Source organism: Cuculus canorus, chromosome 4 (assembly GCF_017976375.1).
Source record: "Cuculus canorus isolate bCucCan1 chromosome 4, bCucCan1.pri, whole genome shotgun sequence".
Lineage (NCBI taxonomy): Eukaryota > Metazoa > Chordata > Aves > Cuculiformes > Cuculidae > Cuculus > Cuculus canorus.
In genome coordinates this window covers 72,377,932-72,404,496 of record NC_071404.1, presented here as the reverse complement: position 1 = coordinate 72,404,496, position 26,565 = coordinate 72,377,932, and the positions used below count along the sequence as shown (strand labels likewise).

At 38.5% G+C, this 26,565-nt stretch overlaps 1 protein-coding gene across 1 annotated transcript in view; it reads left to right on the top strand.

Moving 5' to 3' along the window:
* FAT4 (FAT atypical cadherin 4) overlaps window positions 1-26,565 on the top strand; it is a 145,100-nt gene that overhangs the window by 78,817 nt on the left and 39,718 nt on the right. The window contains exons 4-7 of the mRNA XM_009566204.2: window positions 1,999-2,349; window positions 6,628-7,550; window positions 8,311-8,485; window positions 24,780-24,960. Of these exons, the coding sequence (XP_009564499.2) occupies window positions 1,999-2,349; window positions 6,628-7,550; window positions 8,311-8,485; window positions 24,780-24,960 (1,630 nt within the window). The remainder of the gene's footprint in view (window positions 1-1,998; window positions 2,350-6,627; window positions 7,551-8,310; window positions 8,486-24,779; window positions 24,961-26,565) is intronic.

Genomic DNA, 26,565 nt, shown 5'->3' with positions numbered 1-26,565 from the left:
TGGAAGCCCCGGAGTGCAGCTACTTGAAAAGTATCAAACAAAAAAGTGGTAGGAGGAACAACTAACAGGATAAAAATAGCATTACTTCTCATGAAAAAGGTGTTATGTTGGTGCTAGTATTTATTTAGTGAGCTGACTTCAGCGAGTATGACTTACAGTACTTAATTAATCAAGTGTAGGATCACAAAATGGGTGATAACTGAGCAGCCAGTAATACACTGATTCATTAATAATATTTCCTGCATGTGCTTAGTTACTAAAACTATCGTATTCCCTTGATCTTATCTTTGACTCATGTTTTTGACAAGGTTTTTGTAGAAAATCTACCCTTTAGCTAGTTAGTTCTGATTCCTAAATATGATCACTGACTTCTTAAGTTGTTTTCTTCTTTTAAAGCTTGTTTCATGTGCAAAAGTGTTTTAATATTTCCAAGCTAGGTCGTAAACTAGAAGCTATTTAGATTAAAAAAAAAAAAAAAAGTTTTCAAAAGCTGTGCTATATTATGTATCTCCAGATGAAAAATTAGTATTTCTCACAATAGTTTGCAGTATTTTATACAGAGTGCTAGTATGAAAGCAATATCTGGTATTAGTAACTAAAGTGGCTTAGAAACTTGTTCTGAGACATGAATAAACAAAGAAGATGTACATTAAATGGTGATAGCTTTCAAGCTTTTATTAGGGCTTTGAGTGTGGGAGGCTCAGCTTGGGACAATCAACATTACCCTTATGCCTCCAACATTTGCACTCTGTCCCACAGTCACAATCCTAAAATTCAGTGGTGTTTAGCATTGAAGGATTTCAGTGCAACCAGTCATGCCTTAGGAATCTGATCTGGAAGTAATCGAGACGTCTGCGTAGCACGAGGTGGGCTGGCTGGCTCATCCAGAGGGGAAGCGCTGTGAGGTTTCCCCATTGGGGTTCCAGTCTCTATCCCGGAGAGGAATCCCCATTCCCCTTGCAGTCTGGCAGCTGCGATTGTGAATCGTACCTTCTTTGGGCCTCAGTGTGGCTCTCTGCTGAGCCTCCCTGACCCTGCTTGTGCTTCATACTCACAGAAGGGTTGATAATCCCATCCAGCTCCAGTATAGCCCTCTTCACCAATTAACGCACAATCAATAACTTTAAAGTGTGAGATGATCAAATGGATGTAAAAGACACCAGTATATTCCGCTGGATTAGAGGGCATTGTATAGCACTATTCTTCATTCTAATGATAAACGGTTTTCATTGTCACATTGCCGGAAAACAGTTAACTGTGCTGGAATGCATGTAATTCTTCTGGTTCCATGGAGAAAAAAAAAAAAAAAAAAAAAGAAATTATTTACTTTATTAGAAATGAGCTGATCTTAATTATAATTAGTATTTGAAATACTAAAATGTGACACTTAATTTCCAAACTTTAGTAAGATAGGTCATTCGTCCAAACACAGCTATGCAGAAATGAAAACAATGGCACAAATTCACAAGGAGTTGAATTTCAGAAAACAGGGAAGAACAGACCCGTATAAGGTTTCTAGTTTTCTAACCACAATTACCCTGTGAATGCACTTTTTCAAATAGTAGAGCTGAGATATTTGGTATGAACTGACATTTCAGTTTCTGCATTTAGAAAGAACTGTCTAGAAGGTTACGGAACTCTTACTTGTCTGCAGACAGGAGAGGGTCCTTTAAGTCATAGAAAGAAAATACCTAGCAGGAGAAAAGGCATTTTTGCTCCAGATGATATCTAATCTGCACGTGTTCCTGTTTAAAAATAAAAACAAATATTCCTGGCAATTTCTTGGAGTTTTTCTTAGTAGCCCTCTAAAATAAACATCGTTCTGAATACAGTTCCTTTCAGCTTTGAAAAACCTTTCATAGTAGTTAGTCATAGAATGTTGAGACTTCATTTTCTACCAGAGGATACCTCTTATCCTACAGAGCTGCTTGGCTCTTACTATGCCAGGAAACTGCCTTTTGTGAGTGATCAATATTGCCGTCCTCTCATACTCTGCAGGTTCCTTAGTGGCAGCCATTCTCGCCACTGACGACGACTCTGGTGTCAATGGGGAAATCACGTACACCGTAAGTGAAGATGATGAAGAGGGTATCTTCTTCCTGAACCCCGTTACTGGAGTCTTCAACCTGACCCGTGCGCTAGACTACGAAGCGCAGCAGTATTACATTCTGACTGTCCGTGCAGAAGATGGGGGAGGCCAATTTACTGCTATCAGAGTGTACTTTAATATCTTGGACATCAACGATAACCCACCGGTGTTCAGCATGACCTCATACAGCACATCTTTGATGGAGAACCTGTCTCCGGGATCTGCTATTCTCAATTTCAGCGTCACTGATGCGGATGATAGTAGGTGTTTCCTCATATTCTGCCTTTCTGATGATATATATGTATTTTACCCTAGCAACATATTAGAAGACCTAGTAGAAAGGGCAAATCAGGACTGTCAGTAGCTTTATACGCTTAAATTCACCTCATGCTATGTAGATAGAAGTTTTCTCGTATTTCGCGTAAGATTTAAGCAGGTGGTTTCTTCCTTATTTTTATTTTTGAATAATTAAAAATACAATCAAATCCTGCTTCTACTCGCTGTTGCAGAAACGAGTTTCAGAGCTGTATTTTACCTAGAGTGTTACAACAGTCGAATACTGTGATTTCTCCCCTAGTGCTTAGGCTGCACATTTAAATTAGACCTGAGTGTTCGTTCAGATTAAAGTTTATAATATATTCTAAATAAGGTTCTGGTAATATGAGATGTTGTCTGCAATCATCTTAAATGTCCTGTAACTTTTAAGTGTATCATGAAGAGAGTTGTGGTCTACATGGTATTGATAATGGAGGTTAAAAAAATAATTAAAAGAGATCATGGGAAATTTTCTCTTTAAAATAAGCTTTAATCTTGGAATTATTTATGCAATCTAGAAGGTGTTAATGTGTTGGAGTGTAAAAGATACAAGCTCTATAGCTTGCTTAAGCATTTTGCCATACAGTTTATGTCCAGGCAAGAGTAATTATAGAATATGGCTATAAAATACTTAAAAATCATCCCACAGTGTACTGCATTTTCTTAAGTGTCTGCAGACGTTAGCGACTTCATGTAAAGTTACTCATAACACTCGTACTGCCTTTCCAGGTGAAGTTTGGTTTTGTGACATGTTAAGCAACCGTGGCTCCTCTCAACTTGACGCTGGCTCAGCAAAGCCAGTGGAAGTGTCTTGTACTGAAATGTGTGCTTCAGGCACAAAGCACCTATATGCATCAAGAAATCCCAGTTGATGCCCGTAAAACGACTGAGCAGATCAAATTTATTCAGTAAAAGAGTTTTTCCTCAGGAAATGCTGGGTTGTTGAACTCAAGCATTTTTGTGGGAGGATAAATTTTGTGCTGATGGATAGAACTTTCCATGGTAAAAATTGTGCAACTGGTTTTGAGACCAAACTGAGAAAATGAGTGAGAAGAGATTCCATAAGATAAGCCAACAAGTCGGAAATATAACTTGGTGATATTGGGTATTCTTGCAGGAACTCTTTCACCAATCTTGTTAAAGCTTTTATTTTATACAAACTAACTGAAAACTGGGGGAAGAACTTGGGCTTGCATCATGCATGTCCAGGGAAGGAATCATTCCTTCAGACCTGTAGATAAATGCTTTTGTCTAATCTTTCTCCTATTTCATTTCTAATTTTCCTGTTAAAAGTATTATGCTTGGTTTCAAATCTTTTTGGAAGTTAATTTTACTGAACCGTTGTGGGTCGATTTTACTTGTATTCGTAAGTTAATTTCCATCTGCACACAGTGGACATGAATTGTATTGTAACACTGACATATCATTTTACATTCATCGTGGTCTCAATTATCAAAGAAGCAAATGAGTATTTAAGGAGCACTGCAATGCAAAGTCAGATCTCTTGCCTTCTATATTTTCTGGGACACTTACTTTTGTAACAGATTGGATTTAAAATTATTTCATTCCAAGAGTGTGCCAGGTTGAGTTCCCCCATAGGACTGTAAATTAAGCCAGTGCTATGAGCTGTTGCTCTTTCTGTTTCAAGCCCAAACTTGTTATCCTGTATCATCTCAGGTTTACCCAGAGTACAGAAATAGCTGGGACTGGAGTTCTCTGCATGTGGCTCACAGCTAACGCTTTCAATGCACACAAATATAATTTCATTGATTGTTTATGTTCTATGATCCCATAATTTCAAGGAGCTCTGTAAAGGCATTGTTTTATTATTATAAATAATAATATAGAAATATAAATAATAAATATAATATTTATAATATAAATATAAATTTTATATAAAACAGGTGTGCCTGTGCTGACACTGATAAGAGGCAAAATTGTGGTGATAGTGACGCTGCTCCCATTTTCATTTTCTTGTTTGACACTTCCCTTGGGAAACAGTAGCTCTTTATCTCAGCTTGGATAATTTCATATAGAGATGCATAGTAAGTGTCAGCTATAGCTCTTGGTTATTTTCAGAGCGATAAAGACCTCAGTTTCCTTAAGCACATTCTTTTTTTTTTTCTATATCAAATTAACAGGAAAAATCTCAGGGCAAAGCACATGCTTGTCTATTTGTTAAAAAGTATAGCAAGATATTCCTGCAGGCAAAAAAGTGACATTTCACAGTTAGACTCTACAGGTATTTACAGAAGCGGGGGGGAAGTCTCATTGATAAATAAATACAAATAGAAGCAAGACCCTTAAAATAACATCATAATGAAGATGATGGCTCCACGTCTAAGTGCTCGCTTGGATTAACCTTCAGATTAAATAAACCCAAAGGTCAGGAAAGAGGACACCCCTACATTCCCCCTTAGAAAAGTCCTGATGCAAACATGGGGAGAAGGGATGGATGATGTGCATAATGCTGGCTTCGCATGCAGTGTTTGAAAAAGAGTAGTTCATTAAGTGGCAGTTCTGGCCACACTGGTATTTGATTAACTCTCCTTCTGCTTCACAGTTTAATCTATATAAGCATTAGCAGCATTGAAACCTAGAGAATACAGTACAAGGAATAAAAAAGGTACATGGAGGTGACAGAAAGAAGAACAAGCAGGAAATTTTGTAGGAACGTGCACAGCCATAAAAAAAAACACAGGAAAAAAAGAAAATTTAAAAAAAAATAATTTTCTTCCATAACATCTAATTCCTACCCATCTTGAAAGCCAATTGACAAAATTCTTTAATTGCCAGAAAGTACTTCCTGCAATCAGAAGACTTTCATCTATATGGTTACTGATTTGAAAATAGAGCTGAATAAAAAATAGAGTAGCAGTAAAGTTTTACAGTGCTTGACTTGATCAAAGTAATGTAGAAACACTAATATCTGGCATATAGATGTATTAATTTCTTTAATTGCATTAAAATATTTTGTCTTCAAAGTTTGATTCTATTTATTTTATAATTAAGTTCCTACAAGAGAAGAAGCGAGAGATGCCAATTAGAGTAGCCACTGGAGGGAAAACAAGTAAGACTAGAGTCCCCCAGTCTAAGCATAATCAACGGCAGAGATTAATAAATCTAATACAGGAATAATTTTATTATCAAAGGAATTTGGTCAGAGGGAAAAGAGCTTTTGTCACTGTAAAAGTGACAAAATGCAAAGCAAAATACTCAGTTACTTAACCAGACAGCTTGGTTCCTTTGCATGAGAATACAAGTTTGAGGGGTAATTAGTAATGAATGGTCTGTTACACTATTAATCCTAAATCACAGTCTTTATGACCCAAAATGAGAAAATATGTTTCAAAATTCATTGAACTAGGAGTGACATAAAGATATATAGATAGATGTGTCTGTATATGTATGTATTAATGAGACAAGACTCATTTAATTTAGGTGTTCCCAAAAATTAGTTATTTAGAGAGAACTCTGAAGTTAAGTGCCAACATGCATACATATTTAAGGTAATTTCACAGCCTTGTAAAGATTCAGAATTCATTTCCCTTACCAGAATTATAAATCTCTCCCTTGACCGTAATTGCTAGTTGTGTTTCAGTCATAAGATGAGGGCTGTTCATCTGATATTTTGGAATACCATTCCATGTATGGGAGAAGCATACTTCTCTCCAGTATTCACTCTTGGCTTCCTCCAGCTAGGCTTGGGAGTTTCTGGTTGTGGCTTTTTTCAATTGAGTGGAAGAATTCATGAAATAATTACATTAATAATAATGTTGCTTAGTTGAACTGGGGAGAATGGAGGAAAACAGCTATTCAGTGAGCAGCAGAACTGTAGAGTCTTTGTTTCTTAAAGAAAACCCTTCAAAACCTATATCCCTAACCACTGTAGATGGGGAAAAATTATGCATTTTGCCACCGTGCAGTTCCTGCTGAATGAAATGCAGAGATGAGCTCTGCTGGCCATTCCCTCTGCAGCCGCTCCAATTAACATCCTTCTCTCTCTCTAACTCTTGTCAGAAAATAATTATTTCAAAGGCTTCTGTTCCATTGTGAAACTTGGTAGAAATTAGCTGGTGGATTCAAAAATGGTGATGAGGAGGCTAAACAGGCAGCATGATCACACAGTACTCATTTCCATAGGAAATGAGGCCAGAAACATCTGTATCTAGGTCAGTGGGATAAAGTAATATTCTCTACCTTTGTTCTCTCTGCCCCACCAGGCTCCAACTCACAGCTGTCCTTCAGCATCACATCCGGGGACAGTGCAGGGCAGTTTGGCATCGACAACAGCGGGGTGCTGAGTATCCGGCAGCCTTTGGACCGGGAAAGCCAGTCTTTCTACAGCCTTGTTGTGCAAGTCCATGACATGGCCCCTCTCCCAGCCTCCAGATACACAAGCACGGCCCAAGTTTCAATTATTCTGCTGGATGTCAATGACAACCCACCAAGCTTTATCTCCCCAAAGTTGACCTATGTCCCGGAAAACACGCCAATAGATACGATTGTGTTTAAAGCCCAGGCAACTGATCCTGACAGCGGTCCTAACAGCTACATTGAATACAGTCTGCTCCGGCCCCTGGGAAACAAATTCAGCATCGGCACTATTGATGGTGAAGTGAGGCTTACTGGAGAGCTCGACAGAGAATCCGTGTCCAACTACACCTTGACTGTGGTAGCAACAGACAAGGGTCAACCACCTCTTTCTTCATCGACAGATGTAGTGGTTATAGTCCTGGACATTAACGACAATAACCCACTTTTTGCCCAGAAGCTTTACAAAGTAGAGATGTGGGAAAATACTTTGACAGGGACGGATTTAATCCAGGTGTTTGCTACGGATGGAGATGAAGGTACAAACGGGCAGGTCCGCTATGCCATTGTGAGCGGAGATGCCAATAATGAGTTTCGGATTGATTCTGTGACAGGGGTGATAACGGTTGCCAAGCCTTTGGACAGAGAGAAAAAGCCCTCCTATACGCTGACTGTTCAATCAGCCGACCGTGGAAGCAGCCCTAGGACTGATACCACGACAATCAGCATTATTCTGAAGGATGTCAATGATTATATTCCCACATTTGAACTTTCTCCCTACTCTGTGAACGTCCCTGAGAATTTAGAGATGCTCCCGAAAGTTATTCTTCAGGTGGGTACATTCAGCAAATAAATACTTATCTGCTACAATTAGTAGCATGCTTCAGTGCATAGTATTAGTGTATTGTGTCTTTCTTCCAAAGTTGAAAAGACACAAGACAGTTGAAAAATTGCCTTTTGGCTGTAATCTAACATGCAGTGGTTGTTGGCTTGTTTTGCTTTTTGTTTGTTTGGGTAGGTTTTTTTTTTCTTATTTTTTTTTTAGTGAAAGTTTGTTATATTTTGAAGTTTTGTTTGTGTTTTCCCTAGCTATCTTCCTGCCTACGATAGGATTTATAAGAGTTTGCTCTGTATTTCATCTCAATCTCAATCTCAATTTCCATGCTACAAATATCTCTATCTGATCATTGCCTACATGGGATGAGGTTCTGAGACAAACATTGAAAGCACACTAAATGGATTCAGCTGTCAGGCCATGCAATGCTTGCTTTGATATGGAGCTCAACCTATATTAGATCGTCTGTGCTTTTCACTGAGCCCCGAACAGTCTTTACTATATTCATGTTTGAGAAATATAAGTATTCGACTATTTAGTAATTTCAAACTATGCTTTTAAGTCCATTACCACTGCATTAAGTCGTTTTTACAATTACAGCCAATTTATGCTAGCCTTTAAAGCATTTAGATTAATTTAATCTGTTAATTTGGATGGTTGTCCTGGAGAATATTTCCTCTATCCCAACAAAATTTTTCAGACCCTGTGCTCATTAATTCTTGATAATTCTTCCCGCTTGTTCGCTTTGCTTTTGTAGGTTGTAGCAAGGGACGATGATCAAGGCCTAAACAGCAAACTTATTTATACGCTGGTGGCTGGAAACGAAGAAGGAGCCTTCACTCTCTCAGCCAGTGGAGAGCTGCGCTTGGTGCGGAGCCTGGACCGAGAGGCAAAGGAGCAGTACCTACTACTGATCACAGCTGCTGATGCAGGTAAAACAAACAGGCTCTCCGTTCCAGTGAAATCTCATTGTTGCTTGAAAGCATTGCATTCTGAATAGAAGAGAAATATTTTCATGATGGTCTGAAAATTTAGTGGGAGGAGTGTGGTACCCATGCTTCAGTTTGTCTCCCTGTGGGAACAGATGGGCTTCCCTGATGTCGAAGGGAGTTTGGTTTCTGGAAATCAAGGTTTTATCCTTATGCCCAGTTGTCTGTTATTAATAGGACTCACTAGAGATTATAGATAGGTTGATTTTTACCCTGCAGTAGTAAGTGGTCCTACCTAGGTCTTAAAAGTCTCATGCATTGCAATGATAAAACAATATAGATATCAATAAAACCCAGCACAGTGTTGCCATCAGGTGCAGACAGGTCAAATCAATGGCCATAAACCAGCTATGGACTAATCAGCTAATCTTACTGAAATCTTACCCCTGAAAAGTAGTAACAATTTATATTTTAACATTTTAATCTTCTCTTGTGCTCAGCATCCAGTCATATATTTGCTCCAGAATCCCAAATTTATTCCAGTTTCCCTCAGTTTAAAACAGGATGTGGATTCTTGCTTCAAAGATTAGTTAAACTTTCACTTGAAGTGTCTAAGCCCAAAGCTTTGGTGTCAGTTTTTTGTATGACTATCGTAACTGAGACATCCTGCATTATATCTTGGACTGACCTCCTGTTCCTCATAGTCTGATGAATTTAATTTACAGCAGAATCATTCTTACATTCTAATAATAAACTAGAAGCAAACCCAACTTGTTGACAAGTGGATACAATTTTGTTCTCTGCATATTGTGTGCCGTATCTTGTGTCAGTGACAATATCTATGGCTTATATTTTCCTATTGCAGCAGCGCTCAGGTATTTTATAGTCTAAGCACGTCTGAAACTGTGAAACACAATTTTAGGACCTGACGTATCATTTGTCTTGTACATTGGCTAGAAATACTGTATGCTTTGGGTTTTTTACACTGGCTTTCCATTACTCTATAGCTGCATACTGCTTACTTGTGGCTTGGACTTGCTTGGGCTTGAATGTTATTATGTTCCTTCAGAAGTGGAGACTGGATATGTAAGGGAAAGCAGAGATCTTTGATGTCTGTTTGCTGTTCCAGTCCAAGTTGGCAGGAGTCAGTTAGGGCTATACAGAACTTCTTAGCTCTACATATAAAATACCCAAAGTCTGTCCTGATAAGCGGTGTCGCCCAGCCAACAAATATTGTCCTTTCTGGAAAAGGAGAAGAGCAAGACGTCAGTTGTAACCTATGCTTAGCATCGTGTGTAAGCCAAAAGCTGGACAAGAGCACAATGTTTTCCTAGACTCTAGTTCTTAAATATGAAATCCAGGTGATTTACTCAACCATTCCAAATGAAAATATTTATTTATGTTGGGAGATATTGGAGTTTCCGATAGTCCAGGGGAGACCTTAAAACATGAAGTGTTCATGGAGCCTTTGCAGTAAGCGGCTGGCAAGAACGGCTGCATGTTGCATTAGTTCCTGTGTTTAAACATACAGATATTATGCTGATTTAATACTGTTTGAAGCAAGTTTGTTTGTTTGGTTTTTAATTTGCTATGTTCTCATAAAGAAAACTCACAAGCTATTATTTCCTCCTATTATTTCCTTCTGTTAAAAGGTACTAGCAAAAGTGTTCAGAAGCACATGTTCAATAGTAACTGCAAGCCAAATTTAACTGTTCAACCGTGTGCAAGTTTACAGTCTGACTAATCCACAGTTAGTGTGATTTGGTATAGTTTTCAACCAGCCATGTAAATAATGTTAGCTAATCTCTTCTGATTAGACTGGAGACTGTCTCTAAATTCATACCATCAAATAATACTTTCAAAGCTCCGTTAGTCATGATTTGTCCAAGCTAAAGCATCACAGGAAAATCTCCAGCTTCTGTAGAAGTCAATGCCAAAACAGGCATTGCAGAAGCAGGACTGTAGTCATAATAGGTACTTAAGCATGTGATATATTTCAAGTACTTTAAGAAGTTCTGGGGGATCCCTGTTATGTTTGATTTAGTCATCCTGAAATCAAGCAGTCAAGATGGTAAAGAACACTGGCGTATAATTTGTTGGAGACCTTAAAAAGCCGTGTTTGTCACAATAATGTGCATCAAATGGACCAAGTTACAGACTGGGATTTCTGTCAAGCTATGTCTCAAAATTTATATTCCTATAAATTACATTATCATACACAGAATGTGCTTCTGTAGACGTTTGGCAGCTGAGTTAGGAAAATATTATGTAGGAGGAAGACTTTCTAAGAGGGCTGAGGCTTATCAGAAGAAGAATGTTATTACTTTAAAATATACAAACCAGTACAAAAGCTACCAGTATAGATGTGTGATGGATATCTAGGTAGTGAAACACTAACCTTTGGTAGGTGGTGCCTGCTTATTAAGGCTGTACAAGCAGAAAGATGGCAATGACACAGTCTTGAAATGGGCAAGAAAAGTGAAGAAATATTATGTTTTTGACCAGCTGCTAAAGGTTTAGGAAATAAACTCTCACAGGCACGTCCATCTCTTTGCCTAACGTAACTATTTCTTTGGAGTGTCTTAGTTTGTATTTGTTTGATAATGATTAGACAGAAGGATTTTGCATAGAGACAATTCAACCAGAAACATGCTTGCAAAACAGGTAGTGCTCCTTTGTAGGAGAGCAGTGCCTTCCAAAATGTTAAAGAAAGCAGACTTGTCTGAAAATATCCACATCCATATTATCTTTGAAAATAAATTGAGGGGAAGGTATTATTCCTTGCACTTAGAGTTTGGCTTTTATTAGCTGTAATAAACAGTCTTTAACAGCTCAAGCAATAGTCTTGCCATATATGGTGCATCTTATTTAGTTGTTCTTTTTTGCACAGATAAAAATCATGGTAGACATTCACATGCGGTTAACTGAAAATGTCTGAGTAGTACATGAAGAGCAGAATTCTGTCTGTCTAACCCACTTCCCATGTTCCTTATGATCTACATCTCATTTTTAATAGGCAACACTGACTAGTTTAAAATATTTAAGGATGATAACCTGCTCCTATAGAAGTCTGTGCCAATTCTTCCCCTTCATTTAAGAAAGCAAACACAATACATACTTAGAAGCACCTTTAGACAGAAGAACTGATGGACTCTCAACTTGGTTTTGGCTGTCTTCCTGATCTCCCTGTATATAATCAAGGATTTCTTACTTTCCTTATGTTTATTATCACTTTATCAGCCTGTGACTGCGGTTCTTACAGTGTTACCCCAGTGTATGAGGAAGTTGATGGAAGAAGGAGTTTTAATTTTTCATTGTTTTTATCTGAAAGTGTTTTTCCGGTGTTTTGAAAACCCTCAGAAGTGTCAGTCACTTTGGTAATGTCTGTTATCTCACCCTCAGTACCTCATAGCATGTATTAGCAGCATGTACACTGAGGGTATTTTTAGCAGGTGAAGGATTAGGACATTGCGAAGCAGCAGCCTGCATGTGTGAAGCATTGAGCTGTTAGGGCTGTATGGGATGTGGCACCCGTGCTGGCTCAGAAACCTCTGGATTTCAATGTGCCATGCAGGCACGCTCCTCCAGACCCAGATCTCAGTCCTGGGCACGAGAGAAAAGTTGTTGAGTTATTAAGATGTTGAGGTGCTCGTATGCATGCTGCACAGGTCAGATGTGGACTGCTGCATGCAATGGAAATTCAGGCAGTTGTTGAAAAGATGATTTCCCAAGCAAGGGCTCTCCTCAGGACCAGAGAAGTGCATCATCCCGGCTTTGGCGCAGGTATTCTTTGGCCTTGCCTGTCAATCCTCCACCTGGTCCTCAGGGTAGATCTTGGGTTGACATAGAGTCTTCCCTCTGCACTGGGAGAGGCAAAAAGACTGATAACACATTTTCTGGTGCTTGGCTCAGTGATCTGTGGCCATGCAGCCTGCTTCATGCCCAGTTTCCACTCCGTGCAAAGGTTCTTTATTACAGACTTATTCTATCATCATCCTTCCCTCACTTCTGCAATTCCACTCTGACTTCTTCTGATTCTGAGATACTAGACTGCTGCGATGGTCAGTGAGGATTTACAAAGACATACAAAGCATCCATCAGTAGGAACACTCAGCATCTTCTAGAGCTCTGCACCTGTGGCTTTGATCAAGAAATAAAGTGTAATTCGACTCCAAAGTTTACCCATCTGAATTTAGAGCCCCTACTGAAGCACAGGCTGTAAGACCAGAGTGCATGAATTATAAATATAGTGACAGGCAAAGTGATGGACTGTGGAATAACATGATAGTGTTTAGATTGCAGATGCTCCCCCAGAATATCTGCTAACATAAATGCCAAGAAACCTACATGCAACTATTTGAATGTGTCTTTGTGGGTCTGTTTCTGCCACATAAATCATTTGTTTTGCTTCGTTATACTCTTCGTGGCAAAATGGCTGGGAAAAGAGACTTTCTTTTTTCACTCCATCTGGTGGGGTAAACATTCAGTTCTGGCACTATGACAGGAACTGGTGCAGCTGCTTTTATCATCCCCGTCTTTAACTCTTTAAGCAATTTTTTGGAGCAAATGTTAGCATTCCATCAGTCGTCCTCCTTTTATTTATTGGTTGTAGGGATGTCAAGTAGCACATCTGGAAACCTGCTAGCTGCACAGGACTACTGTTTAAATAAACTACCACCACCATCTCTTGATTTGGTTGGTCAGAAGGGCACATCGCCACAATAAAGCCAAAATCAAAATGTGATATTTCCCACTAGAAGCTGTGCTCCTATGGATTATTATTTTTTTAATAGTCTATTTACTGATTTAGATAAATACTTTTGGAAGAAATGAGTCAGTGGACTGACTATTATATTTAGTTAGCTGTTCTTTGTATGCATCCCTGACCTGTATGAAAAACAACCATATGTTTTTTCTTTAGAAAATGTTGGCCTCTGACTAATGCATTCTTTCCTTCAAGAATGCAGGAGGGCAACCAAACAGAGAGGTTATATCCTCCTCAGGAATACTCTTTTGAGGTAGACTTTTGGTTCCTTTCAATCCTAAAATCAGACGAAATATGGGAATGTAGTTGCGTTGATTTTTAACATATGTTATTTCACAGTTTGAGGTGACAAGTAAAGGACAAATCTATTTTCTAATAATGGTAAGAAACAGTCTCAGTGGTTAACACTGTGTTAGATTTATATGGCTGGGCTTAAAGACACATCTTATTTTCTTAACGTGCTACGTATTTCTACTTAATAGACAGTCTACAGTTTGAAAAGATGTTTCCTGAAAAGAATGAGTTGTATTTTTAAAACAAATTCAGCTATTTTAAAATCTTGTTAACCGTTAAATAAACAACTAATAAGTTTCAGTTATAAATGTCCTGTTTTCCACGCTTTGTGCTTTATGTCGAAATATACAAATTGCTTTAGGTTTCGGTGACCTAAATGAAGCTGGTGTGTGCTTACCTTGGTGCTCAGCAATTTATATGACTGTTCTCTTCTATGGCCTTGTTTGATGCCACAGCTGTTTCAAAATGCCTGTTGGTTTCTGTCCCAACTCCATTTATTTCCTTGCCCTTATGGACGCTCTCCCTTGTGTCAGTGCTGTGTACTTAAGTCTAGTTTTATTGGTTTACTATTTTACTACTTTTGTTATTTTTGCTTTTTTTAATACTGGTAATAAAGCCATCATCTTAGTAGTTTTCCATGATTTTATTATTTCTTACTAAATCACACAGTGGGAGAATTGAAATGGTGACAGACTCCTCAGTGAGTTTGTAGTGTTTGTTTTGTCTTACCATCGTCTAAAATCAGGAGAGAAGATAATTGAGAGTGGCTTTTTGTACTTGTGGGTAGCTAATAGCAGGATAGTACCCGTTCACGAAACCTAAAAACTGTTAGCACATTTTAATTTTTCTCTAGAAGACAGAAGTTCTAAAAAGTTTTTGGGAAGCAGATTTATGGCAAAGTCAGTCCAATATCCTAGAGAATAATTGTCGAGGAACAGAGCGTATCCATGTCTGTATGATATTGACACATTTACTCCCCAAAGGAGACATGGGCTTTAGTCCATCTCTTCAGAGGACCACCCCACAAGATGCACAGTCCAGCCGAAGAAAACCATTTGAGAGATTTAGTCGTTTATTTGGAGTTAAACTTTCATTATTAGATCACCGTTTTCAAAATAGTTCAGTGAGAGTCTCTGGGCTAAATTCAGGCATATATATTCTCTGGAGTGGAGTGCGGGAGAGACACATATTCAGGTCAGCAAAGGGCTCGGGCTGGCCAGGACTAGCTGGAATATCTGTAAAAACAATGAGAAGAGAGCCAGCTGTGGCAGAACTGTTGTGGAAGGAGAGCATCAAGCACAGGATGTTTCTGTTTGTGCTTTAAAATATAAAAACCTGCAGTCTAGCCACACAAAAATATAGTAATGTTATTCAGATCCAAGATGTATTGAGAACAGTTCCATAGGTTCTACCTCAGTGTGAATGCAAATCCCATAATTGTTTTTTAGTTTTGTTTTTGCTTTTTTTTTTTAATAAGGTGACTCCTAATGAGGTTAATGTAATTCTCATCTAGAGTCTAGGAAAGCATAAGATAAGATGTAGTAACACAGCCAAAGATTTAATCTCTCTAAAGACATTCTTGGAATTACAGTTGAAATCTGAAGTTTTATTTAGTAACTAAATCTTTTGCTGGTTTGTATCCCTCAAAAGAAATCCAGTCTATTGGTAGAAACATAATTATTTATTAAGAATTTTGATTAGCTGCTGAGAGTTCTTGTTGTCTCTTTGAAGGAACGTAATTTTAATCCACCTAAAAAGACTGAGTGTAGGTGTGTAGGTGATGGTCTTTCTTATTCTGTCAGATTTCTTATAACCTTGTAAAAATAACAGCAACAACAAAAATAGAAATAAAGGGCTGTAAATGCCAAATTCGTTAGGGATGTGTGTGCCATGAACTGTCAAAGCTGATTTCTGCTCCTTCTCAAAGGGTTAATCTAATAAAAAACAATTAGCATCATCTTTAACACGTGATTACAGATTTATCTGTTTAAAGTTTGAAATATTTTCATCTCATAAAAGATAAAATTATTCATCATATACAGTAGTCATTATGCTATGCAGTTTCTCAGCCTTTGAGATATACTAAGATTTTTCCAGTGGTAAGCTGAGATCAACTCTACTACATATGTACTGTTCTGTATGGAAGACATAGTTCAAAGAAGTTTGTGCCACTCTTTTCCAATTAGCTTATCAGCTTGGTATGGGTATTTTTTTTTTCTTCCTTTATTTCCATCCACATCAGGACGGAAACTTCCATCACACAGTTGGGAAAAACTTCTTTATTGCTTTGGTTGAAATACCATTGTCTTCTCAGGCTGTGTGATTATCCCTTGTGTTAACTTCTTGAATGTCACCCCTGTATTCACAAAAGACTCATAGGCGCTTACCATAGTATGTAGCAAATATGAATGGATTGCAGTCACTTTCGAGGCCGGCTTCAATTAGTGTGAAGTTCATTACTCGAGCCAGTTATAGTCCTGACCTTGGTCTCGTCTCACATCTTAAGACTGACTTCTCCTCTCAGTCCTACCACTGTTGCAGTACAGCTTTATTTAATGTATAATATATTGGACAGTTAGTTAGGCACTGCTACCGCTGAACAGTATAGAGGAAGTGATGAAAAAGTGAGAACTGAATACATGAAATATGCCAAGATAGTTCAGTTTTCATTGAACTTCGCCATGGTACAGAAAAGCATTGATCCAAGTGAATGAAAATGTGACAGTTGGATCTTTAAGCTGCATTCAGTGTTGTCCTAGCTTTTCTTTTTTTTTTTCCCCTTTACTATTAATTTTTATTTTCTTGGTACTAGTTTGAGGCGGAGGGGAAAGCAGGTATATCTCTTTGAAAAAAAGTATATGTATTTAAACTGGAAAACAAGCTAGAATATTAATGCTTAATATGCAGGATTTCGTAAATGATCAAAAATTTCAAGGAAGAAAGAATTGTCAGTTCATAAATTTTCAGGCTGCTATGCTTCTTTTCTTCTCTCTTCATTTATCCATCTTACTATGATAAATTTGGAAGTTTTAATTGAAATTTAATTTAAAATTATTGTCTTTTTGCTTACATCACTTTTATATGAAATTCTACTTCAGATGTGGTAATGAGTTTGCTGAAGGTAATCTATTTTGCAGAAGAATAAGATAAATACAGAAGTCATTATGCTATGCAGTTTCTCAGCCTTTGAGATATACTAAGATTTTTCCAGTCTTGGTGATCTTAAACCATTTATTAAATTGAATGTTACACTTTATAAATTGAAAGTCTGCTAGCTCATTGTTCAAACACAAAGCTACTATTTCAGGAAGCCTTAATTGCAAGGATAAAACAAGCAAAATGCACACATGTGGCCTGAATGCTTATCCTTCTGGTTAATCGTCACTATTTATACAGGGTGTTTTTAAAGCATAATTCAAAACCTTGCATTACAGGAATTTCGCTGTGGGATATTCAGGAGTCACAAGCAGCCAAAAATTGCCTTAGTCAGCAGCCCCTGCAGGAGCCAGCGTCTCTATTTTTTCTCTCTATAGCAATAACTTATAACAAGGAGAAGTAATTTGGTGGGTTTAAGAAAATACTTTTTTTTTTTTTTTAATGTCTCTGCCTTTCTTTTAAGTTGCTGTTCCACTTTCTTTAAATCTTACTTCGGTCACCAGAGTTCTTGGCAGTGCTTGTGGTCATGCCTGTCCCTGAGGACCACCTGCAGTGTAGGCATAGGGAGAAGATGCACCCATACAAACAGGCATCTGCCAGGTTTTGTGATGAACATTATATTCAGCTGTAAAAAATAAAAATCCTTAAAGATTCATTTTCTGAAACATATTTGGAAGAAGGCAACTTCTTGCTCTGGTAATAAATGCAGTTCTGGCTAAGAAACCTGATACGTGCATCTGTCTTTCCTGAGTAACATCTCCAATGACCTGTACCTATGATGTTAATAGATTACAAGTGTATGTCAAGGGATTTATGGCACATGGGATTAATGGTTGTGCCTTTCGTGGAAGGAGAATGAAATGTGACAGCAACAAGTCACAAATTGCCATCTGCTTATGCCAGCAACCCTGTATCCATCTTCTGCCGTGGGCGGTGGAGCGGGACTCTTACAGCTTTTCCTCCATATGTACTGAAATTTGCTAAACAAGGGCAACAATGTGGGAAGATGCTAAGCTGGAAGAATATATCATCATTTTTCAGTTGTGTAAGGGATAAGTTTATGGTAATGTGCACGTGTATTTGTAGAAAGAGACTGTTACATGGAACAGCTTGAAGTTGCGCTAAATATATGCTATACTTTTGCTTTATTGCATGCGTGGTGTTCTCAGTCTCAGGAGTCCAGCTCTGGAGTAATGCCACAGATTTTCTTTCCTGAGTAAACAGCTGCAGGTATTTGTTCTGATGAGCAGGTCAGAGGAAGAGAACAGGAATAGGGAAATGTGTATATACACCAGAGGACTGAAACTCTCTGTGTTCATGCAAGTCCCATCCTTTCAACAGCATATTAAATGTATTGCAGTGTCACGTTGCCCGTTGTGAAACTGCAAAGTTAGTCAACTCATAGGTCACAGTCAGTCAGGAATTTTGATACAAAATTATCCGGATTTAAAAATCATGTGGAAAAAACTAGATGAGAGATCCTGTCTTGCATCACTATTTGGGACAAGGATTTCTTTTTCGCTCTCAATGTGTGTGAGTAAGTATGTTTGTGCAGGTGCATCAGCCTAAGCGTGGCTGGACGTGTCATAGCTGGAACAAGGTTGGACTCGTCTAGTGATTTTTTATTTATTTATTTATTTTTGATGGCTTACATTCTCAGATTTACGCCTGTTTGCTCCCAGCTTCTTTAGGCTGATAGATGAAGGAGAATGTTGAGTTTTCTAATACCGATGCAATACAGAAAAATCTTTTTTTCTTCTCTTTGTCAGTGCAGATCTATCCCAACAGTTCCCTTGTTTTCTAAGTACAAGTTCTGTTAAATCCAGTCTAGGGACAGCTGCTCCTTTGTACCTAAAAACTCAGATTTAATGCACTCAGAACTTTGGAATATCTAGGTTCCTGCATGGTCTCATTCACCACGGGTTTCCTCTAAGCTTTTCAGTATGTTTGTTTGTTAACTACTTACTTCAGCTTTTGTCTCAAAATATACAAGGTTCACCAGTTTTTTAAGACTTTGTATGGAGGCCTGTAGTGAAAAATTGAGTAAAAGGAAAACAAAACAAAATCAACTTATCCAGCAAGAATGAATATTTGTGGCCCAATCTTGTAAAAAGAACTACTTTTTCCCCTCATTTTGTGTATGCACTTTCTTTTGTGTTCCCGGTAAGTAAGTTAACTTAAGGCCTCTCATTTCAAATGAAGCTTCATACGCACTACAAATCCAAACCATAATGCAAGCTGGTTGCGTTTTAACTTCCTCTAGTTCTATATTTCTTTTAAAACTCACCAGTTGTGTGAGGCTCAACACACTCTGTCTGCATTTAAAGGCACGTAGAAAGATCGTCCACTTCATTGTGAGAAAGGCCTGTTTACTTGAGCGAAAAAGTTAATGCTCCATAATAACACATACAACTTCTAGTCCTGGGACTCATTCACTGAATGTTTGACTGGAGAAGTGAAATCCGCTTTGTTGCAAAGCAACACATTTCATGAAGCAAAAATTCCATTTCTGTTAAATCGCTTTCCAATTTTCAAGATAATGATGTGTTTAATTTACCACAAAACATGGTAAACTGCCTGCAAAACGAGTTTCAATTAGTCATTTAGATTCACTTTATTCAAGGCAAAAAAACTACAGAAATATTTCACTACGTTTATTGTTAGTTTTCTAGCACTTAATTTTGATACTTTAATGCTGGCAAAAACTTTGAGTTCCTGTTTTCTGAATAGAATGATAGTTTAATTGTCTGCTGTGCTAACCATGGCACAGAGAGGACCCAGAAGCCATTAAAGCTTCAAACAATATGTGGATAACATGCTGAACACATTCTCCTATTTCTAATTTTTACTGTGAGCCGTACAGTACAATACAGCTGAGATAATTTCCAATAGCATCATCTTTTCCTGAGTTTTCTTGAAGAATGTAAATGGCTTTGCCAGTTTCCTTTGATTGTTTTCTTTTACTGCTCCAGTCCACTAAGTGCTCTTACCATTTTTCACTCCTGCTGGTGTCTAGCTGTGGTATGGAGAGCTGAACGTATGCTGGAGCAGACAGTGCCATGTATTTGTGGATTACAGGGAGCCGAGACAGTTTACCTCCCCCTTCCCTAGGACAAGGGTGGCTGAAGATAGCGGGTGGTATTCCCTTCTAGCCATGGTGAAAATGAATGCAGTCTTTAGGTGCATCCCTTTTGGGTAACTTCATGGCTCGTAAGCATCAGCAAAAACTGAATTGGTGACTTAAGATGAATTCAGACAGAAATCTGTATTGTCCTTTCCTTTCTTGTTATCCTGCATTTGGAAGTAAAAATTGTCAAGTTAAATGATATATTGTGACCTTCCTGCATTTAATTTCTTTTCTTCTACTTGCATTGGTGCATGTAGCAAATATTTTTCATGCCCATACTCCTGGATGGGGTAAGCAAAAGGTTGAGAGGGCTCACTCTTACTTCTAAGAGGTGGAATGAGGTGGAAGACCATCTTGTAGGCTTTTACCAGTCCTGCCTTATTAGGAGAAGACACATCCTGCCCCCCCTGCTGCTGCCTGGTGCCCCCCACGACTGTTTCTTTGCATCTTCTTCCCCTCAGATGTGCCATGAGGACAGGGGAGACACAACCCAGTGCTGGCCAAGCTCGAGATGGCCTCTTGTAACCTCCCACTGTAACTCATCCTCCACCGTGGGCCTCCTAGGAGCAGGCTCTCAAGGTCTGCTCCTTCTCTTCATCCCCAGACACATGTTTACTTGCAGATGTAAGCAAAAATCTTAAGTTTTTGGAAGAATATCCATGGGAAGCAGTTTTCTTCTTGAACTTGGTGTTACTATTTTAACACTATCCCAGGTTAATCTTTATTTCAACAATGATGTGTTGACATTTGTGGGACTGTCTGCTTAATGTATATGTACAGCTGTCACGTAGAAAATAAACTGTTCGGTTCATAGAAACAGACCACAGCACACAGAGATGGGAAGTTAGAAATAATAATAATAATGATTATCATTGATGATTACTACTACTACAATAACAACGTAATTGTCTTTTAACTGTCAGAGGTTTCGTATGCACTGAAGTCAATCTGATGTCTCTCATTTAGGTTGCCTAGCTAACTTTTTGTTCTCTGGTTATTAATCATTTGATGCTTCTTTCGTTCATTTGCCTTTCCAGAAAACATTTTTTCAACACAAATATCCTAAAAGTCTGTGAGACATAGTATTTCAGGATTTGGAAAAAAAAAAAACTTATAGTAGTATAGCTGTAGAGAAATATTCTAAATAAGAGGTGGCTAACAAAGAAATAGTTGCTGCCTCTGGTAAAAAATAGTTCCTGCTATTATTGAAAATTGAAATTTTAGTGGAAGTTCACTGAGGGTATGTTTCTTTGTGGCTTTAGCCCTCAGGGCTGTTTGTAGGAGTATGCAGAGGCTTGTGTGGCTATACAGAGCAATTTTAAGTAGGTTGGAACATGTCTGGTTTATTTAAAATCATTTAGGGGCATCTTGAACGTTTGGCTAATACTGCAGAAATTACAAAAAAAATTATTACAGTTGCGCAAAAATATTAAGCACAATTGGAAGAAAAAAAGGATGATCCTCTAGCATAATAAGAATAACCGACATGGGGAAGATTTGCTATCGAAGCAAAACTAAAATATCTGGGAACTCAGCCTGACCATGGAAACTACTTCTCTCACCACAAATATGACATGTACATTTTATGAAGCCTACTTATTACCAGGAGCCAAATCCTGTGGTCCTTATCCAAGCACAGTTTTCACTGAAAGTTCACTGAGGATGGTAGAATCTGGCCCCAAGATATTACTTTTCCATAAAAAATTACTTCATTTGTAATTTCCTCTTCTTATATTTCTCAGTAACTGCAGAAATGTGAGATAGTCATTTAATTTCAAGTGACTGAAAGCTTTTGAGGACTCTGTGAAATTGCAACTTTATCTTTCAGTGTAATAGAATAAAGGAGTAAATTTGTGGACGTGATGTTTTACTTAAGGAAAAAAAAACCCCATATTTGGCTAACTACATAGAGGGGAAACCACTGTAGATGTGTGAGTTTTTCCAGCTAAGTAAAATGAGAAAGGTTTTGGGTTTTGAATTGAAAAGCAGTGACTTGGGATGTTACAAACAGCTGAATTAATATTGGACTTCTGGGATGTTTCTGCAAACACAACACAGCCACAAGCTAGCGCTGAATGAGGTCTGGGTTACTTACATTACCCTAGCTAATTTTATTAGTATGCTGTTCAACCTTGGCTGGTATATTCATTTCTCTGAGGCTAATATAAATAAGTCCATACTGTGCTGTACAGAGCCTTGTAGACACATCCATTAGGGAAGCAGGATTGGAGAATAATGACACAGAATATATAGAGGGCTAAGGCGAGGGCTGGGATTTGACCCATGGAGCTTTTGTTTGGTACCCTGCAAATTCAGGTTCCTCCGAGAGGAAAGGGGGATGGAGCTGCCTGGAGTCAAATGATTGAATCAAAAGCTGCCGCTACCAGCATAATTTTGAGCAGAAGAATATCCATAGCCCAAAAGCAACAATTGCATCTGACATCCCTTTTGACCATTTCCATTATGTGGCCAAAAATTTAATAGCCATGTAGGAGAAAGAACAACCCATTATAGCATTTTGCTGTTAGCATGTGCCCATGCAGTGCTTTGACAGCAGACATGAACATGTTCTTCCTCTTCTCCTCTCTTTGCCAGTCCTATAAGCATAGTTAGAGCAGTGCCAAGCCCAAGCTTGGTGCTCCCAGATGGCCAGAGCCTGCCTGCAGAGCTGTGCTGGAACTAGTCCCATCACCCCAGCGCTGGGTTACCTTTAAAGGAGTATTTTCAAGGAGCTGCCCCTGCAGTTCATTTTTGTGAATAAACCAACAGTATAAGTTTTCCAGCGTTGGCTCTTTGTGTTAGCAAATGCATTTAAAACAATGAGTTTCAGGTTTTAGCTGCGAGTTAGCTTTCTTCTCCAGACTGTATTGCGTTACTGATGCTCTTTGAGTGTAACTTACCCAAGATTAATTTCTGAATTATGTATAAATTGTTTAGTCACCTGTGAAACTTAACAACTTTCAACTTTTCATTTCATTAGCTACGAGATGAATGTCCATTAAATGTGTTTGGAAGGCCCGAGCGTGATGACACATGTGGCAAACACCACTGAGAACTCTGTTTCATTTAATGCAGTAATAATAAACACTCCATGGGCAATATTTCCGCAATCAAGAATGCTTTCGCAGTCTTTTCTATCTATATGTGTTTGGCTGAATGACAAAAAAGAGGGAGGAAAAAGGTAAAAAATGAGTCAGACTTATTGCCTTAATGTAACCTCACTGGCTGAAAGTATATTAATTGGCAAAATGGATTACCTCAGACTAGAGCAGAGAAGGGCCTCCATTGTGCGCGGCCATGGTGTGAAACCTATACTCTTTGGCTTGCACGTACTTTCCTCAGCGTTATGATCCATCCTGTCTGATCAGCAGGCTTCAAAGTCAGCCTTGCAAGTTTTACAGCTCCTTTCAATTGGAAGCTCTTTTGTTAAGTCCGTGCGTTAAGCCAAGTTACTCTGGATTATTTAATGGCGAAAAACCCTCTTCCCATGCAGAAGCTGCTCCCAGCCTCTTCCTGCGATGCAGCATGGTGCTTCTTCAACCTGCAAGGGTTAACATGTGGGAAAATGTGTCATTATTTCTTCTTTTATACAAGAGCTTGGGGTCTGGAGCCCTTGTTAAGACCATGTGAGACCCAAGAGCAGAGCCTACATACGTCCTTCCCAACTGTGAGGTTGAGGTCTTGTAATAATCTCGTCTATCAGCGACCCGATCATCTGCTGGACTGGAAGGACTAGGGCGGTCACAGCGGGGCTGCCTGGGTTTCATCAAATGACAGCTCCATGTAATATGCTTGCCTTGTGCAAGGACTCAAACCAATCTCTGACCCAAAGCATTTCATTATGATCACTTTTTTTCCCAGGACAGCAAATGGTGAATTGTTGTATCTGTTTGAGATTGAAGGGGGAAGTGACACAATCATGGCTAAAAAAGGCGTGGTCATGTATCTTTTGAGTAAAAGGAGCCATAACTCATGTGTTTTATGCTTCGGTATCACTTTCTCCTCTTCTATAACTATATCTTAGTTATATATTCAAAGAAAAGAATGATCCCATTTTTTTTCAGAGACCTGAAGTGAAGGATTTGGTTAACATAAGATGCTGATTCTTGACTAAAAATAAGTGTAATAGACTGGCAAAACTAACACATACTTGGGAAAATCTTTATTGTCTTTTTTTTGGATTTGACAAAGGAAAAGCTGGAGAAAAGAAATGCTGAGAGATTGCTCATGAATAAACATGCTATTTCTCACTCGTTTCTGCTCATCAGAGTTAAGTGTTAGACTAACAAGAAGGATGAAAGCTGTAGGTTAAATAAGTTCAGTCTGATTTCCTGTAAGCCAATATCTCATCTGAGTAAGCATTATTTGCTGCTATAGATGGTTGCTTCCACAGAGAAATTAAATCTGAATGGGGCTGGAGACCGGGCAACCTTCTCACCCGCTCAGAGGAGGTCTCCCCAGGTCAGGGGTGTGACCGGCAGTGGAAAAGCCGTGTGGAAGGCTGGGGTTTGCCACTGTTTCCACTCTTATTTGTTCTGTGGATAAATAAATTGAAGGCTAGAGTCTTCACGGCGGCTGTCAGTGTGCCACCTTTGAACGTCTTCTGTCAGACAAATAGGAAAATCAACCACATGTTCAAATTGGTCCTAATTGTTACAGGAAGGCTTCTGAGCAATTTCAGGGCCATCTTTTTCCACTGAGCTTGTATTACAAAATATTTCTGGAATCAGATGGAGCAAGAAAAATAGCAACTTATTTTTTCTTCTTTCACAATTTGTACTTTATGTTGAGATGCCTTTGAAACAAATCTGACCTTGTTCTGCGTGTTGAATGGCTTTCTTGCTCTGTGAACTCTGACATGCGCAAGCGCTAGGCTTTAAATTGGGAATGGCAGACCTTGGATTAGCATGGTGCTATTTGTAACCTCTAGCATTTTGTGTCCCATTTCCCCGCAGGATCTCCTGCCCTCACTGGCACTGGAACCATTGCTGTCACAGTGGATGATGTCAATGACAATGTCCCCACATTTGCCTTTAATGTGTATTCTGCCACTGTTCCGGAGGATGCTCCTACGGGGACAGATATTTTGCTCGTAAACTCCTCAGATGCTGATGCTTCTACAAATGCTGTTATTAGGTAGGTCATTTGCTGTTGATGTGTGTAATACTGCCTCATACCTTGCCTGAAGATTTTTTCCCCCCAGCGTCTATCACTAACATGCCATGAAGTTGTAAGACACAAACAGACAGATGTATATGTGTAGCTAAATAGTTTTAGCTAATCTGGCTCTTTTTGGTTGTGTTTGTAGGCTTTTAGGGTTATATTAAGGACAAGCAGAGTTATGGTGTTATTTTAGTTTTTTACTAAGTGAAAAGCAAAAGAGTTTAACTTGCACCTGAGTGTAATTGTTAATAGGTTAGATTCATACATCTTGGATGCCCAATCCCTGGGAGTGTTCAAGGCCAGGCTGGATAAGGCTTTGAGCAGCCTGATCTGGTGGAAGGTGTCCCTGGGGATGTTGGAACTGGATGATCTTTATGGTCCCTTCCAACCCAAACCATTCTATGATTTTTGCTTTAAATGCTGAGTGGTTTGCAGAGCTCAGCTGATGCAACTGAACTGGGCACCGAGCTGAACACTGGCCATTCCCAGGCTCACAGACAAGAGTAATGAAGATGCTAAGTGACAGTGACAACCTGAAGGTTATCCACTGGGGGCTGATTTTTCGCTAATGGAATAAAGAGTGGATTTGTATTAGTTATTAGTCAGAAAGACACATAGGTAATCTCATCACGTTTAACTGTTATGACTGTGAACACTTGTGTCTCTGTTTCCAAACTTACAAAGCAGGATATAAAAGTAGCTTCTTCATCTTACTTTTTTTGTTTCACATCAGTTCACTCTTCAAAGTGTGCAAGAATATCACTATGGTTGTCATTTTTTTTTTTTTAAAGCATATAAAGCAGATCTGTGTTATGGCAAAGCAAGTGTGTATAAAATACTGTAATACTTTCTTTCCAACTAGCTACAAATAAAAAATAGAAACTTTATGTTTTGGTATCTTTAAATATTTGAAAAGCATCCAAAATTGCCATTTATTAAATTGTGAAACAATGAAGCTCTTAATTCTATTCACTCTCACTCTAAGAAACTGTTTCTGGCAAGCTCCTTTAGGAAAAAGAATTCCGTACAAAGCATGAATGATTTTAATGATTGCATCCCATAATCGGAAATTATCAGGATGCTCTCAGATTTCTTTAGTGTGATTGAATTGCTTTAATATCTCTGCCATTAGTCTTTGTCATTCACTCAGTACCTCGTAGTAGAACAGTTGATAAAAATATTTTTTTCCTTTTTAAGTAGCTATTCGATTTTTTTTTTTTCAGGTTTTGTTTTACACTTTTCAAACTCAGGAACATACTTTGTTTTTCTTGGGCAGAATTTGTCCAGGTTCAGCATATTAAGTAATGCAAATCTTAAGATATGACTGGTATTACAAAACTGGCAAAAGCCAGAGGGACCAGAACACATAAGGTCATCTTGTCAGAGGTGTTGAGAACTCAGAACTCCTTTTTAGTCATTATAGCCTTTTTCACAATCAAATCCTTGGTTTCCAAAGATGGTATGTAAAATCCTCTGCTAAAATGTTCATGTAAAGTAAAAAAAATGGACTGTGTTATGCAGTAGGCAACCTTCTGCAAAACTGTTGCATTTCCATGCATGCCAACTCTTTTTCTTTTA